This window comes from Lampris incognitus, chromosome 4, assembly GCF_029633865.1.
Source record: "Lampris incognitus isolate fLamInc1 chromosome 4, fLamInc1.hap2, whole genome shotgun sequence".
Lineage (NCBI taxonomy): Eukaryota > Metazoa > Chordata > Actinopteri > Lampriformes > Lampridae > Lampris > Lampris incognitus.
The window spans coordinates 1054800-1071804 of record NC_079214.1 but is presented as its reverse complement, the minus strand read 5'-3'; the positions used below and the strand labels follow the sequence as shown (position 1 = coordinate 1071804).

Genomic DNA, 17005 nt, shown 5'->3' with positions numbered 1-17005 from the left:
AAAGATCAGGATGCTGTTGAAAACTACTTTTCATAGGTCTCTTTACAGCTCTACATACTCTAGGCAAGAGGCGGACTCTTTCTTGAACTTGCTGAAGGACTGGACCCCAAAAATAGATGAAAAGTTAAAAGTTCCAAAAGAAGCGGGAATTTCTATTGCAGAATTAGACTCTGCCATGTGTCAGATGCCTAACGGAGAGTCACTGTGCCCAGACGGTCTCACAGCAGAATTCTTCAAAACACTTGTGGTTTGAAATGAGACAACTGATGTATGATGCTTGTAAAGAGTGGAGTGTAACGTGCATGGATAAGTCGACACGTTGGTCCTCGACTAACGGGTCGGACCCTTTAGCCGACTGGGTAACGTGGTCGCCCGTGGTGCGGGAGACACGGGTTCGCGCCCCGGCGGTCTATGAAGGCCGCTCTTCGTGCCAGCCTCACGGACAGCAACCAGGTCGATGGCCTCCCGTGGGCCACGCTCGGCCTTCGCTCTGCCCCCAAGGGAGACCTCCAGTCCTCGTCTGCCGAGCTGGTTTACGGCCAGCCGCTGCGTGTCCCGGGGGAGTTTCTCTCGGACGCTGTGGCCCCCTGGTCAGCAGCTTCTCATCGGGCTGTGGCCCGGGACAGTGCCAACGCGGTCGCTCCGATCCCTACATCTCACCACTCCTCCCTCAGTCCTGCGTCCCCAAGGATCTGCTGTCGGCCAGGTACGTCTTCATCCGCCACGACAGCCACCGTACCCCCCTGCAGCCCCCCTACGACGGGCCCTTCCGCGTCCTGGAAGCGGGGCTTAAGATCTTTGTGGTGGACATGGGACGTCAAGCTGGAGCGGGTCTCGGTGGACCGTCTCAAGCCCGCCCATTTGGACCTGGATGGGCCGGTCGAACTGGCCCTACCCTCACGGCCTGGACGCCCCACTTCTCAGGCCCCTGGCCCAGCATCGGCCCCTGCCAGGGCTCCGGCTCCGGCTCTGCCCCCTGCCCCCGCCCCTATACCCATCCAGCGCAGCCGTTTTGGCCGCCTGGTCCGTCCCCCGGGACGCATTTTTTCGTGATGGTGAATTCTGGGGGGGGGGGGGGGCTGTGTGGTGATACACAAATGAGGGTAGATGCACCAGGGGCTGCTGCTCCTTTAAGGCGGACATTCGGAGTGCTGACGTAGGCACTGCTGAGGGTTTGCGGGTGGAGCCATGTTGGCAGCAGCCTAGCGGTTGGTCAGCAGGTTGCCACGAGAGGTTGTGCTGTATCGCTGTTGTTTTGTGTGGCGAGTAAACGGAATTGACTTGACTCGATCTCTCCGTCTCCTCATTGCTGCACAGCCACAGCACCACATAACTCCATATGATGGAACAACAGGGTTATTACCATAGATAGGAAATCGATTTTTAGAGTTGATTGGTTTGACAATGGTTTAATATTTGTACATGACTTGCTGAATTCAGATGGACTCTTTATTACCCCTCGATGATTTTACTGTTAAGTACAGAACCACTGTTTCAAGAAAAGGTTATGATAAACTCTGCAAAGCAGTTCCCATTCCTTTACTCCGAAGGTTACAAAGCAGTAAACAACATTCTTCCATTGTTGCTTCTTTGCCTTCTCCAAAGGCTGATGATGTTAATCTGCTGGATAAAAGATGTGATAACAGAAAAGTTGGTTTAGTCTTCAAACATAAAACATTTTGGGAGCTTTAACTCTTGTTGTGTACGGGATAACATTGAGGCCCCTTTGAGGAGGCAATCAGTTTCTTTTTATTTATCTTGTCCTATTGCTCCTGAGGTCAAAGAAACCCACTCAACATAATATTAGCAATACACCCTCTTAGTGGTTTTCTTCACACGAGATTCAGATCTGAAGTGGATCCTTACATCTTTTGCTCTTCAGGGGCTGAAACTGTTGGCCATCTATTTTTCTGAATGCTCTTATGCTGGTTTGTTTTGCTCTGATGTTCATGGTTGGCTGTCTTTGAAGCTGGATAGCATGCCTTCTTTTGCATACAGTGACACAATTTATTTTATGGACAATTGGGACGCAAAAATGTCAGACCTTGTTAATGTTGTAATTATTCTGGGTAAATATCGTATACATTCTTGTAAATGGAATGGCAGTACTCCTCCCTCTTTCACCATTTTCTTGCATAGCTTTGCCATCTACTTTGAGTCACTGAAAATATGGAAACAACGAACAGCAAAGCAGAATGAGTGTACACATCTCTATCTCAGTCCTTGCTGTTTTAGTCTCTCGCCTGGCTCGCTCATGCTCCTTTCAAATTACCCCATGTTTTCTTTTTTGTGCTTTTTTTGTAAAATATTATTTGCTTTATTTTTCATTATTCTGATGTCTATTTGTATTATGTTCACGCAATTGTACTGTGCCATCAAATCCATCCTTCGTTTTGCGTTTATCGTTGTGTACATTTTCCTTTTATTACTAAAAATAAATAAATATCCATATCCTCACTCCCCCCTCAACTCCACTACCGGCCACCATCTTTAGTCCAGTCAGATTGTTTATGCTCCACCCGCCGCCTTCCCTAAAACCCCAATCTTCACTTTACAACGAGCCTCTTTATCTTTTTTTCACAAGCCTTGCCTTTATCTTTTTACAACGAGCCTCTTTGCGACTTGAAGATCCCCTTTCCAGAACCGTCTTCGTAGATCTCCACCTCTCCCGTTTTGACTTTTAATCGTCCTCTTCGTCTCCCGCTGGAACTATTGGCTACACTGCCCCCACGACTTCCGGTGGTACTGCGCCGTGTCGTCCTCATCCGGAAGCTTTCAGAAACGTGTAAATACGAACGAAACCAATGAGACGAAATGAACGCGGAGTCCGAACAGGAGGCTCCGCCCATATCCGCTGTATTTAATACAAAATAAACGATGCATTAATGCTGCAAATACGAATGGTAAAAACAGACGAACTGAGACACGTCTCTGGATACCATAAATATGTTAGAACATGTTGTGCAAAATGTTGCACTTCAATCAATAAACTTACTTCATTTCATTTTAATAAGGTTTATTATATCTGAACAATAAGCAATCACCAAAAGGCCAGCAGTAGTGGGGGTCTCTGAGGTGGAGCTGGTCCACTGATTCATCTCACCATTTACTCAACATCAAAACGAAGGAGGAGGAGGTGATGATGAGGACGGAGAGGCACATAGTCACTGTTGAAGGACAGCAACAAAGCTGAAATCCACTTGGTGGTGTGAAAGGGAGACTTTGTTGAGACATCGCTGGGTTATGGATGGGTTAGTAATTTTAATAGCCTGTATTTAGAAGAACCACAGCAGTGTCTCCCAGCTCGTCTGGTACTGCAGACCTGCTGGTTTTCTATTCCGCCAACTAGTCCATTACAGTCACCTGCTGTTCAGGTATCAAAACTGTTGAGATGGCTGGAATACCTGGCAGAGCAGGAAACCAGGGGTACTGCGGGTTAAATAGAGCAACCAGGGTGTAAAACTCTATTATCCCAACTGCTTCTCCTGCTCCCAGGGTGGCGGCGGGGATGCTGGAGCCTGTCCCTGCAGTCACTGGGCGGCAGGCGGGGAGACACCCTGGACAGGCCGCCAGGCCATCACACGGCTGTGTAACAATCGAACACCTTGAAATTTGCAACACACATTTCCACTGGAACACCAGCGGGTTTCTTAATGACTTGCTCACACTGGGAATGACTCGACAGCTTCATGAGGTCAAATATGTCCACAATGAGGCATTTACCTTTATGAACATATTCACCAAGCACCAGCTAACTGTGCACAGGAAACGGGATACGAGCCCCAGATCTCACTGCTGCTCACCACCAGACATGCAGTTCGTGGTCCTTCTTGTTCCTCGTCCAGTCTGGGCCACTAATCAAGCTGGAGTGAACAACAAGTAAGTCTGGTCTGGTCTGGTCTGGTCTGGTCTGCTGGACTGGTGTCTGAAGGGCCATGCCATCTCTTCTGCTCACTGAAACGAGCAGGTCTGAGAGAGCTGACGAGACCGACACCACAGCGGTACGGCGGCTGCGTTGAACGGACCGGCTGTGAACATTTTTGGGGCTGTTTCTTGTGCACAGTCTGAAGTTCACAAGCGACTACACACAGCCCGAAGGCCAAACAGTCCCCGATTTCCTCAGACTTGCACACTTGCTGAGCTGGTTGCTAAATAATGAACGCGTACTATCTAGCAGAAGTTCTAATATTACTGTGGTGCCCACTGTACAAAACACACCAAGGACATGAACGAAATGAGTGCATCACGTCCTCCGCTGCCGTTTGACAGGAAGTGATGGCAGTAAAAGCGGAGAGCCAGCTGCAGTACGCCACGCTTGCTCCGGCTCGGGCACTGCAGAGCTGCGAGGGCTGTGTGACTGAGGGCTTTCAGGTAAACGCAGAAGCATTAGTAAACACCACATGTCATGTGAATCTCAAACATTTTATTTGTACAGAACCAAACAAAAACAAACCAACCAATATGGATCACACAGTCGGCTAACAGAAATGATTGCTTGAGTGTGCATTTAAGCTTCACATCCCGACACAGTAAAGATGAAAGCCTTAAAAACAATCAAACATTCCAGACGTATCTACCAACTAAATCAGGAAAAACAACCTCATGTTTGGCCATCTAGTGTTTCAGCAATGCTTATGCTCACATCAAAACCACAACAATGTAAAACAAAACTCAAAGAACTTTATTGCATCTCATCCAATGCAATGCAGCAAAAGGCGACTTCACAGAAATATAATTTAAAAAACCCATCAGCTAAAGTTCTGTACATACAGATAGGGAGTTTGGTCAGCATGTCAGGCTCTGCATGTTTTCACTCTCTTTTCAACCTTATTGTGAAATGTGATGTTTGTTCCAGTAGAAAAGGCAGAAAAAGGTACAATTCAAAGAGTTAAATGCAATCACCCACTTGTACCAACACAATGAGAGAATTCTGACAGGCTTCTGTAGCACAGTAGCAGCAGAAAGACCAGGGACACACACCTGTCACATGGAGCATCATATCCAATTCAAACAGCCGCCGGCCCACATGACTGCTTCCTGTTTCCTCAAATTGTATTTTCACTTGACAGTGGAAGATGCAGAGCAGAAAAAAAACACACATGGGTTTACCTTCGTCTTCAAAACATCCTTCATTCGCGTGGCTGAATGGTGGTCTGAGAACTGATCTGAGAACTGCTGCTGCTTCCTGCAGCCAGGCAGCCGCCACGTTTCTAAGCGGCGGCTGGTGAGACTACCTGGTGAGTGTTCGGGTGAGACTAGTGTCTATCAGCGTGAACAGAGGACACGGGCTGAAGCTAAACTAGTGACGGCTTCTCTGCTGCACAGCGGTGGACCAGTGAAATGAGTTTGGTATACACAGCACAACAAGCCACGACGTTGGTCCACTGACGAGGGACACAGACTGCAACCTGCACGACTCTGTAGCTGTCCTGACACTATGGTGTCTCTCTCACTCACACTCACACACTCACACACACACACACACACACACACACACACACACACACACACACACTCTCTCTCTGACTCACTGGAGAGGCTCCACTCTTTCAAAGTGACTCAGTGAAATAAATCCATGGTTTCAGTAAACTGAGTGACACTTCAGGTTTGTTGTCCCACAGAAAACTCTAGATTTAATGATGCAAATACCAAACTTCACCTCAAACCTCACTAAAGGCTCCTAACCCATCATCTCAACACGGGCACAAAAAGATATTCATGAAAACCTACTACATAACCCCGTCTGCCACACAAAGCAAGCCTGCTGGCTGAGCTCACACGCCTGCCTCTGGAGGAAGGACACACAAAGGAGAGGAAACGTTATGTGCAAAGTATTTGGCACCAGTCATTCAAACTCTTAAATTCTACAAACACAAAGTAGATCACATTTTGCTGAGCAGTTCAGTGCAGGTACAAGAGAAAGACCATCCGTCGTCCTACATGAGAGACACCGTGCTGTGTACAAAGCACGAGTTTGTGCACTTTAAGTTCAACAGATGTCAGGCTGTTCCCACACACCACCCACAAGAGCTCGACAACGCCATGAATCTGGAGAAGAGCTCCCCTCAAGTGTTTGTTTTCTTGTTACGACATCACTCAAACAGGAAGTCCCACGGATCAGCTCATGCGTCACTAGCTAGCACAGTTACACACTACTCCCCTTTCAACAGATGTGATCAGATACATACTCCCGTGTCTCGCAAGTCACGAGAGACGCACACCTGCACTCAGATACACAAGTAGTCTAGGAACAAAATACACAACATGAGTATTCGGGGGTGCTGGGAGGACTGCTCAAGAACATAGAAATTTAAATAATAAAAAAGACTTTCAAGGTTAATGGTGAAACAAATTAAAATAAACAGATTTAGCAAAATCTAGTGGTTATTTCAGCAAGTTCTAGAAAAATAGATTCTCTTTTTTCCATTGTAACAATACTGATGTAACTTTAAAACATTTTCAGTGGCAGTCTTTCTAGCGCCCCCCATTGGCAGCACAAAGGACAAATGAGAAAAAGCAAAAAAACAAAAACAAAACAGCAATTGATCAACAACAAATGCAAGAACACGAGGTCAAATGTGAAATTGGAAGTGTCAGAGAAGCGCAGAAGACAAGGACTGGACGATGAACTGTGACGTCACATCAACATGCTAGGGCAAACGATGGACAAACGGGCAGGAAGAGATCTAGAAAAACAAAGAAAAACACAACAGGGAGACAAACCTAAGTTAAACAACAATGGAACAAGAACAAGGACGAGAAAAAGGAAAACTGAGTGATTACCATTTGATGGGGCAGAGGTTTTAGCTGAACTGCTATTTAACAGATAATTCCTTTTTTCATATCCTGGGTCTTATTTCCATAGCTTTTCATCAGTCATATCAGTTAGGATGTCATTTTACACACCAGCTTTATTCAGTTGATGTTGGACAGGGACCACAGCTGGACTCAGCTTTACAGCCTCATTCAGTAGGTGTTGGACAGGGACCACGGCTGGACTCAGCTTTACAGCCTCATTCAGTAGGTGTTGGACAGGGACCACGGCTGGACTCAGCTTTACAGCTACATTCAGTAGGTGTTGGACAGGGACCACGGCTGGACTCAGCTTTACAGCTTCATTCAGTAGGTGTTGGACAGGGACCACGGCTGGACTCAGCTTTACAGCTTCATTCAGTAGGTGTTGGACAGGGACCACGGCTGGACTCAGCTTTACAGCTTCATTCAGTAGGTGTTGGACAGGGACCACGGCTGGACTCAGCTTTACAGCCTCATTCAGTAGGTGTTGGACAGGGGCCACGGCTGGACTCAGCTTTACAGCTACATTCAGTAGGTGTTGGACAGAGACCACGGCTGGACTCAGCTTTACAGCCTCATTCAGTAGGTGTTGGACAGGGACCACGGCTGGACTCAGCTTTACAGCCTCATTCAGTAGGTGTTGGACAGGGACCACGGCTGGACTCAGCTTTACAGCCTCATTCAGTAGGTGTTGGACAGGGACCACGGCTGGACTCAGCTTTACAGCCACATTCAGTAGGTGTTGGACAGGGACCACGGCTGGACTCAGCTTTACAGCCTCATTCAGTAGGTGTTGGACAGGGACCACGGCTGGACTCAGCTTTACAGCTTCATTCAGTAGGTGTTGGACAGGGACCACGGCTGGACTCAGCTTTACAGCTACATTCAGTAGGTGTTGGTCAGGGACCACGGCTGGACTCAGCTTTACAGCTACATTCAGTAGGTGTTGGACAGGGACCACGGCTGGACTCAGCTTTACAGCTTCATTCAGTAGGTGTTGGACAGGGACCACGGCTGGACTCAGCTTTACAGCTACATTCAGTAGGTGTTGGACAGGGACCACGGCTGGACTCAGCTTTACAGCCTCATTCAGTAGGTGTTTGACAGGGACCACGGCTGGACTCAGCTTTACAGCCTCATTCAGTAGGTGTTGGACAGGGACCACGGCTGGACTCAGCTTTACAGCTTCATTCAGTAGGTGTTGGACAGGGACCACGGCTGGACTCAGCTTTACAGCCTCATTCAGTAGGTGTTGGACAGGGACCACGGCTGGTCTCAGCTTTACAGCTACATTCAGTAGGTGTTGGACAGGGACCACGGCTGGTCTCAGCTTTACAGCTTCATTCAGTAGGTGTTGGACAGGGAACACGGCTGGACTCAGCTTTACAGCCTCATTCAGTAGGTGTTGGACAGGGACCACGGCTGGACTCAGCTTTACAGCCTCATTCAGTAGGTGTTGGACAGGGACCACGGCTGGACTCAGCTTTACAGCTACATTCAGTAGGTGTTGGACAGGGACCACGGCTGGACTCAGCTTTACAGCTACATTCAGTAGGTGTTGGACAGGGACCACGGCTGGACTCAGCTTTACAGCTTCATTCAGTAGGTGTTGGACAGGGACCACGGCTGGACTCATCTTTACAGCTACATTCAGTAGGTGTTGGACAGGGACCACGGCTGGTCTCAGCTTTACAGCCTCATTCAGTAGGTGTTGGACAGGGACCACGGCTGGACTCAGCTTTACAGCTACATTCAGTAGGTGTTGGACAGGGACCACGGCTGGACTCAGCTTTACAGCTACATTCAGTAGGTGTTGGACAGGGACCACGGCTGGACTCAGCTTTACAGCTTCATTCAGTAGGTGTTGGACAGGGACCACGGCTGGACTCATCTTTACAGCTACATTCAGTAGGTGTTGGACAGGGACCACGGCTGGTCTCAGCTTTACAGCCTCATTCAGTAGGTGTTGGACAGGGACCACGGCTGGACTCAGCTTTACAGCTACATTCAGTAGGTGTTGGACAGGGACCACGGCTGGACTCAGCTTTACAGCTTCATTCAGTAGGTGTTGGACAGGGACCACGGCTGGACTCAGCTTTACAGCTTCATTCAGTAGGTGTTGGACAGGGACCACGGCTGGTCTCAGCTTTACAGCTACATTCAGTAGGTGTTGGACAGGGACCACGGCTGGTCTCAGCTTTACAGCTACATTCAGTAGGTGTTGGACAGGGACCACGGCTGGACTCAGCTTTACAGCTTCATTCAGTAGGTGTTGGACAGGGACCACGGCTGGACTCAGCTTTACAGCTACATTCAGTAGGTGTTGGACAGGGACCACGGCTGGACTCAGCTTTACAGCTACATTCAGTAGGTGTTGGACAGGGACCACGGCTGGACTCAGCTTTACAGCTTCATTCAGTAGGTGTTGGACAGGGACCACGGCTGGACTCATCTTTACAGCTACATTCAGTAGGTGTTGGACAGGGACCACGGCTGGTCTCAGCTTTACAGCCTCATTCAGTAGGTGTTGGACAGGGACCACGGCTGGACTCAGCTTTACAGCTTCATTCAGTAGGTGTTGGACAGGGACCACGGCTGGACTCAGCTTTACAGCTTCATTCAGTAGGTGTTGGACAGGGACCACGGCTGGACTCAGCTTTACAGCTTCATTCAGTAGGTGTTGGACAGGGGCCACGGCTGGACTCAGCTTTACAGCTTCATTCAGTAGGTGTTGGACAGGGACCACGGCTGGTCTCAGCTTTACAGCTACATTCAGTAGGTGTTGGACAGGGACCACGGCTGGTCTCAGCTTTACAGCTACATTCAGTAGGTGTTGGACAGGGACCACGGCTGGACTCAGCTTTACAGCTACATTCAGTAGGTGTTGGACAGGGACCACGGCTGGACTCAGCTTTACAGCTTCATTCAGTAGGTGTTGGACAGGGACCACGGCTGGACTCAGCTTTACAGCTTCATTCAGTAGGTGTTGGACAGGGACCACGGCTGGACTCAGCTTTACAGCTTCATTCAGTAGGTGTTGGACAGGGACCACGGCTGGACCCAGCTTTACAGCAGTGTGTTATGGGACAGCTGGACTGGAGTCTTTAAACACCAGCGCCCCCTAGTGACTCAGTCAGACTGTGTCCATGACTGTCCATTATCTATGACTTCTCTATGGTGCTGGCCGGCTAGTTTATGGATGGTACTCCTACCTACGGTAAATGTAGGCTGCTACTTCCTGCAGGGTGAACCAGGAAGTAGTAGATCAGCAACGTCAGCCACCACTGATCATATTGGACATCTCACATCACAACGTTTAACTTTCACTTCCAAATACGTGGTTTAGATAATTAAGTTAAATTGGACTTGTTGAAACATGTCTGATGCTCCTGTTCACAGCTGTCCCATAAGACACTGCTGTAGAGCTGAGTCCAGTGGTGGTCCATGTCCAACATCTACTGAATGAAACTGGTGAGTAAAATGACATCACAACTGTTTTGAATGATGGAAAAAACTATGAAAATAACACCCAGGCTGCAAAAACAGAATTATCCTTTCATAGTCTAAACACTCAATGCCAGAAAGGTGAGAGGGTTGAGGAGGTAGAGGACTGGGTGAGGAGGTGGAGGACTGGGAGGAGGACCAGGAGGAACAGAGGTGACATGCTACCGCCGAACTGGTGAGATGGAGGTTGTGGAGGAGGACAACACAGACAGACAAACACAGCTCAACTCTTTACTCTGGCCCTCGTCACTAATAAGGAGTGGCCAAACTCCTGCCTGCAGTCCTGCAGGAAGTATGTACAACTGAGACAAAGCCTGTTGTGTACTCTGATGAAGTGGATTTTCTGTTGTGTAAATAGTTACTTGCTATCTTAATTCTGTATCTTTATTATCAGTCCAGCTTGGCAACCAAAACACAATGCACAACTGAGTACAACTACAATAACTTGGATTTATAGTACAACTTTGTAAGATATTACTCTCTAAAATCATCCTTAACTTTACTATAAGCAAGTATGTTTTGTATTCCATTTCCAACACATTCTTATGTTGTTGTGAATAATCCCAGCTGGGTTATTAAAGTCACATGGTGGGCATGACGGACCTCCCCATCATGATATGCAGGCAAAGAACCTCAACCGACAACTCTTCTTTGGGATTCATTTTGTGCTTTTTTTTTATTAGCTATGAATTACATTGTGGTGTTTTTGTGCTATAACACAACTAACTAGCTAAGTTACCTGCAGATGGACCGCTCTCCTTAGGCCTGATATACAAGCAATACTTTACCAGGCAACTGTTGTGTGACATGAAGGACTCAGTTTCTTAAGAGATAACAACACACTACAATTATCAGCATACAGTATATTTCAAAAAAGGAGAAAGTACACAAACATGTGGTGAATTTAAAATGGCAAACCCTTGAGGTTATGGTGTACATGGCCACAGAGGAAACACTCACTAGTGACAGCTTCTCTCAGCATGTGGCACCGTCATCCTTCACACAAACTTACACTGCTGCTAATCTGTACACTTCTCTGGTTAATAGAGAACATGTGATAACACGTGATACCATGTATTAGATAACACATGCTACCACGTGATACCATGTGATAACACACGATACCATGTATTAGATAACACATGCTACCACGTGATACCATGTGATAACACACGATACCATGTGATAACATGATAACTTGTACACTGGTTTACAAAGATGGGTACATTTAACAGACACGACACGAGCTGTCCAAACAGAAGATGCAGTAGTAGAGCTACTGGAGCTCATATCAGCCTAGTTGTGTGAGACTGGAGGAAGCATTGGCCCCAGACGTTCTTGGCTTAGTGTTTAGGTTTGTAACATCTCACACAAGATGGCCGTCTATTTACATCGCAAGGGAAGGAGAACAGAAACACCAGGAGGATCAACTTTTAAGTGTGTACTCCAATTCTTTTCTTGTGTTTAAATGTTGCAGCTTTTAAGATGCCGGGCTATGTTGGGCAGGAGGGCTGAGAGAAGTTCTCAGCAGCGCTGGTAGAGTCCAGACACGGGGAGGGACAGTCCACACCACATGGTCACGTATCACACATCACAACAGGGTATAACACTGAATGGTGAGGGCACGAGACACGCCAGAAGTTCCAGTGGCGTTGTTGGACTTCACATCAGGATTTTACAAAATACTGTTGAAGATTCATCTTTTAAAACAAGTTCAATTCAGATAAATAATTTAGGCAATAAATAGTTCCAACACACAAGAGAAGTATAAAACCTCTATAAAAATAGAAACACCATAATAATAGTTAATATACATCATCTGGACAATTGTCTTGCTCTCCATTACTATAAAAAAAAAAGACAAAAAAATAAATGCTCGAGTTCCTGGAAGTCTTAAAAACTGACAAGCATGTCTGCAGTAATGTGACAGTTCTACCATTTCTCCAGTGAGGCGACAGTGATGAGAAATAAATACGCAGTACTATAGCCCTCTGTAGTTAAGCCAGTAGCCTTGTCTAGCAGCCTACTCTGAGGCGTGGGCAGCTGTTAAGACAGACGGGTGCTGAGGGACGATGCAGAGCAGTGTGATTCTGAAAACAGACGAGCTTGAGTAGTAGAAGGACTGACACCTCACAGTGTGCAGCAGAGACGTTCAGCGACACCAGCAGCAACACACAGATGGATATCAGTGGTCAGCTCCATGTCCCACTGTTAGGTGGAACATGGATTCACACTATTGCTGCGAGACCCGTGTGTTTGCACACACTGCACGTCTCGCTCCTCTAGTGTCAGGGACATATGGACACACACAGCACACCAGAGCCATACAGCTGATACACATCTTTCACCGACAGACAGCAAGCTTTGAGATGAGCTCCACCAAAACTAACTTTTAGTTAGCCAGTCTGCAGTAGCATTCACACAACAGTTTAGCCACTTGATTCATTCTGGTTCATTAGCTCTCAAGTCCGAGGAAGATGAGCTCCTCGGACATGATAACGCTGCACTAGCCAGCATCTGAAGAGAACATTTTACAGGCTTCACTTTGTTGTATGTGTACTGAATAACTGAAATTATGGTGAGAAACTTTCAGCGGTTTGCCATAAAATGTTCCTTTGACCAGCAGAGGTAAAAGTTTTGAAAACGTCCCCTTTTATAAAATAAGGATCTAAAAGGAAGTTTGGCAGAACTTTCCCTTCAGGATGAGTCTAGCCTCCATGTTGTCCTGATGACAGGACTTCATGAAATAAAAGAAATGATGTGTGGGTGTCATGTCCCATTCAAAATAATACAGTCAGCTTTACCATCAGCTTGGTCAACACCACACAACACAGGTACTCAAGAGATGAAAAGTTACAGAACAAGTCCAAGGAATATCGGATCCTTGCCTTTGTCTTACAGGCAGGACATGGCTGACAAGACTGCATGCACTTCATGGCGACCCTAAGAAACAAAGGAAAAGAAGCTCCTCTGCTACAGCACTTCTGGTCTACTGGTTTTCCTCAGGAAGAGGTGAGCCCCTGGGTTCCTGACAGGCTGGGAGTTGTGTGAAAGGTGCTGCATGGCTCTGGGTGTGTATGGCGTGGAGGGCAGGGGGCTTATGGGAAGTTAAAGCTCGGTGGGGATGGCTGGGAGCAGGGAGTGAAAGCACAAGTGTCATTTGGCAACTGGCTGGCAATGTGCAAAACATAATTGCCTGAGGAAAAACAAATACACACACACACATGCATGCACACACACACACACACACACACACACACACACACACACACACACACACACACACACACATATAGAATTCAACACAGCAAACCAATATAACATTGCAACTTAAAAGAAAATACACTTGTTTTCCCTTCTTCTCTCAAAAAGGAAGAAAACACAAACTCAGGTGTCACAACAGAACAGGAGTAAGAGCTGTGGCTAGAAAAGTTACGCTGTTACTCAGCCTCATGTAGCTATCGTGTCTGTCTCTTTTCTGGCAGCATGTTAACACAAGGAGAGGCCCTGCAGAGCAGACGTCACCCTGTTATGCACAGAGAAGGTGAGGAAGAGGAGGGGGATGAGGAGGAAGGAGATGGGGCTTAGTTTATTATTCACACTCAACTTACCAGATCACCACCCTTCCTAACCAAGTCTGTAGCGTCTCAGCGCTCTCAGTAGGGCTTGCTGTCATTCTTTGAGCGTTTCAGTTGCACCTTGAGCCTCTTCATACCGATCTGGAAGCCGTTCATGGACTGTATGGCTGCCTGCGATGACACGGGGTTGTCATAGCTCACGAAACCTGCCGGAGGAAACACATTCACTCAAACACCCACAGACGAGAGAATGGACAGTCAAACGACAGGCACAGGAGCATCTCCTGCTGCTGAGCCTTGTTTACAACGGGGCACTTCATGTGGATGAACGCACCAAAACACTTGCTGAGGTTGGTTTGTTTGTCAATGAAAACCTTGGCAGAGATGACATTTCCAAAGGGCATGAACATCTGAAGAAGATCTTGGTCTCCAAACTCCTGGGGCAGGTGGTAGATGAACAAGTTGGCTCCTTCAGGACCTACCGGTTAATTAACCAATAACATTATTCAACATCGAAGTGGTAAATTATTAAAAACTCCTTAAAAATTAATTGTGAAATATCTTACAAAATAGAGCAACAAATGAAGGGATACTATAAACCATCAATCATCTAAACTGAATTATTAAGACAATGAAGGCACAGTATTTGAAAAATTAGGATAACATAAGACGCAGACAAGGACAAGCCTTCTGTTATGGACTTCTGCTTGTTTTAAAGTGAAAACTACATTACCTAACAGACTATGTCATAAAGGAGGTGATGAGATCTTACCCGCGCTTCGACTGTCGCTGGCTGATGCAGCAGATTTAAAACAAGACAGAATCCTTAGCAGAAGGTGACAGCAAGACACAGCACAAAGTTCCTAGTCTACCAGCCTGGCCACACTAGCACAAACTAGCACAAACTAGCACAAACTAGCACAAACTAGCACAAACTAGCACAAACTAGCACCAACACCTGAGATCACGCTGGGCTCATGGCCATTTAACTAGGAAAACTGTGTCCAAAGTCAAAACAACTTGAGCCATGGAGCTGCTTACCCAACACCTACTGTACACAGTTAGCTTGACAGAGCTTCCTGACTGACTTGGCACAGTAACAACTGACAGGAAATTATAGCAACACAGGTATAATGTGTATCCAGACCAAAACTGCTCAAAAAACAAAGAAAGGGCAAAAAGATTGCTGTTTCATTGTAGTGTCTCTCCCCCCTCCAACTCCAAACGCATGCTTGGTGGTGGGGATGATTAGTCTCGACAAGGAAAACTTATATCCATCCCATCATTTACACTTTGTGGCACAAGGTACTTTTCAATCTACAATTTATGCTATATTTCATGTAGTTAAATCAGTTTTTTTTAATAATACTCATTATAATGCTGCTAGGGGTGGGACGATATGAAAATTTCATGTCACGATTATCCTGACCAAAATAACTGCGATTCACAATATCCTGATAATCATCAAAATATGCTTAAAACTCTTAAAATGATACTCAAACCGACCGGCATCACGTTATGTTACATGTTGTTAGGAAACAGATTTTTATTGCATCACAGATCGGACATCTTGTTTTAGTGAACACCTCCAGCCATGGTGGCAGACAGCATTTTGTCATGACTGGAAAGACGAAGGCTCCCCTTGTGGCAATCTAATCTAACTAAATGGAAGGAATCCGTATGTCTGGACGTCCTTTGATTTTCTCGACAACCGTTCAGCCAGTCGACTTCTCTTTTTGCGGGTGTATTACTGAGGACCCAAGTGTGACGTCAAGTGTGACATTGTTTGGATGAGTGGTTCTTGAAAAAGCTGCAAGCAGTAAAGTTTTCAGCAAAGTTAGTCATAAAACTTTGAATCGCTGCTTCTACTTCTTCACTTCCTGTAGAGTCAATGAGCGGGAACACAAACAGCGTCATGCTGCCATTGCAACCCACATTGTGGTTGGAGAGGGATTATACTCGTAGTCCTTCGATCATTCATTGGCGCCACTGAGTAACTTTCATAGGAAGAATGGAGCCCCGTCTCCGACACAGTTCTCTTTACACATCCATGGTGTCGAGAGTGAAGTTGTTTGGTCGAGTAGTTCTCAAGAAAGCTGCAAGCAGCAATACCAGAAGCCAAGCAACTGTTCCGTTCCAAACAGGCAACTTTTAACAGGCACTGCGCCAGTTCAGAATAAATCAGGAAATCAATATAGGACTGTTGGCTGTGTTGCTTTACTCTGGCAACAGTGTAGATTATCCGACTGACAGCTTGGTCTATGACACCAAGACTGTCTCCCTACCCTGCTGTACTGCTCCCAAGCTCTCCTCTCCTAAATGTGTGAATCACAATAATCTAATAATTCTTCCCACCACTGGTGGTGGTGAAATGTGCAACAAAGCACCTAATAATCTACAAAACCAAACATCTAATGTTATCAAGAATGTGACCACATATCATCCAAAGCGTTGGTCGTCAAAACTGTCAACATGGTGTCATGGTGCACATGAATGCTGATAGCTGAAGGAAATTACTGAAGCAATGCTGAAAATTCCTGAAAAAACCCCAGCTGAAATGAAGAATCAACACTTGGAAGCTGAAGCTGAAATAAATTGGAGGCTGAAAGCTGAAATAAATTGCGGAAGCAATGCTGAAAATGGCCGACAAACCAGCTGACATGAACTGAAATGCATTTAATTGCTAAACTGAAAATCCTCACGCTAAAGTGTAATAGTGGCAGTTGGAAGCTGAAGTCAGTACCTTGAGGAGCTGAAAATGCTGAACTCTGAACTGGAAGCTGGAACATCATCGCCTACAGGCAGAATTGGGAGCTGAAGTGCATCACTAAAAGCAAAGCTGGAGTGTATCAACTGAAGAATCAGAGAGTTGAAAAAATGCTGTTGAAACGAGAAGCCTCCAGCTGCAGCAGCTCCGTCTGGAGACCTTCGTCCCCAGACAGCCCTGCGCTCAGACAAGCCAATGATGTGCCGAGAACTGGTTGCTATGCAACACAATAAACACCCGCTTCATAACATCACACCAACATGGCGCACAGCCGAAGCGATGATCATATTCTCTGACAAGACGAGGAACCTGTGTTCACGGCTGTTAACAGGGCGTACTATTCTGCCTGTGAATAGTTACC

The 17005-nt window shown here is 46.5% G+C and overlaps 1 protein-coding gene across 5 annotated transcripts in view; it reads right to left on the bottom strand.

Moving 5' to 3' along the window:
• Positions 1-4409: 4409 nt before the first annotated feature.
• The window catches only part of celf1 (cugbp, Elav-like family member 1), a 315470-nt gene continuing 302874 nt past the window's right edge, over positions 4410-17005 (bottom strand). For 4 of the 5 annotated variants that reach the window (XM_056279257.1, XM_056279261.1, XM_056279260.1 and 1 more), the window contains 3 exons: positions 14212-14355; positions 13911-14083; positions 4410-6686 (listed from right to left, as the gene is read on the bottom strand). In XM_056279257.1, coding sequence (XP_056135232.1) covers positions 13956-14083; positions 14212-14355 — 272 coding nt within the window. In that variant the 3' untranslated portion in view covers positions 4410-6686; positions 13911-13955. Of the gene's footprint in view, positions 6687-10749; positions 13496-13910; positions 14084-14211; positions 14356-17005 lie in introns of those variants that run through there. The other variant, XM_056279259.1, reaches the window with a different exon arrangement.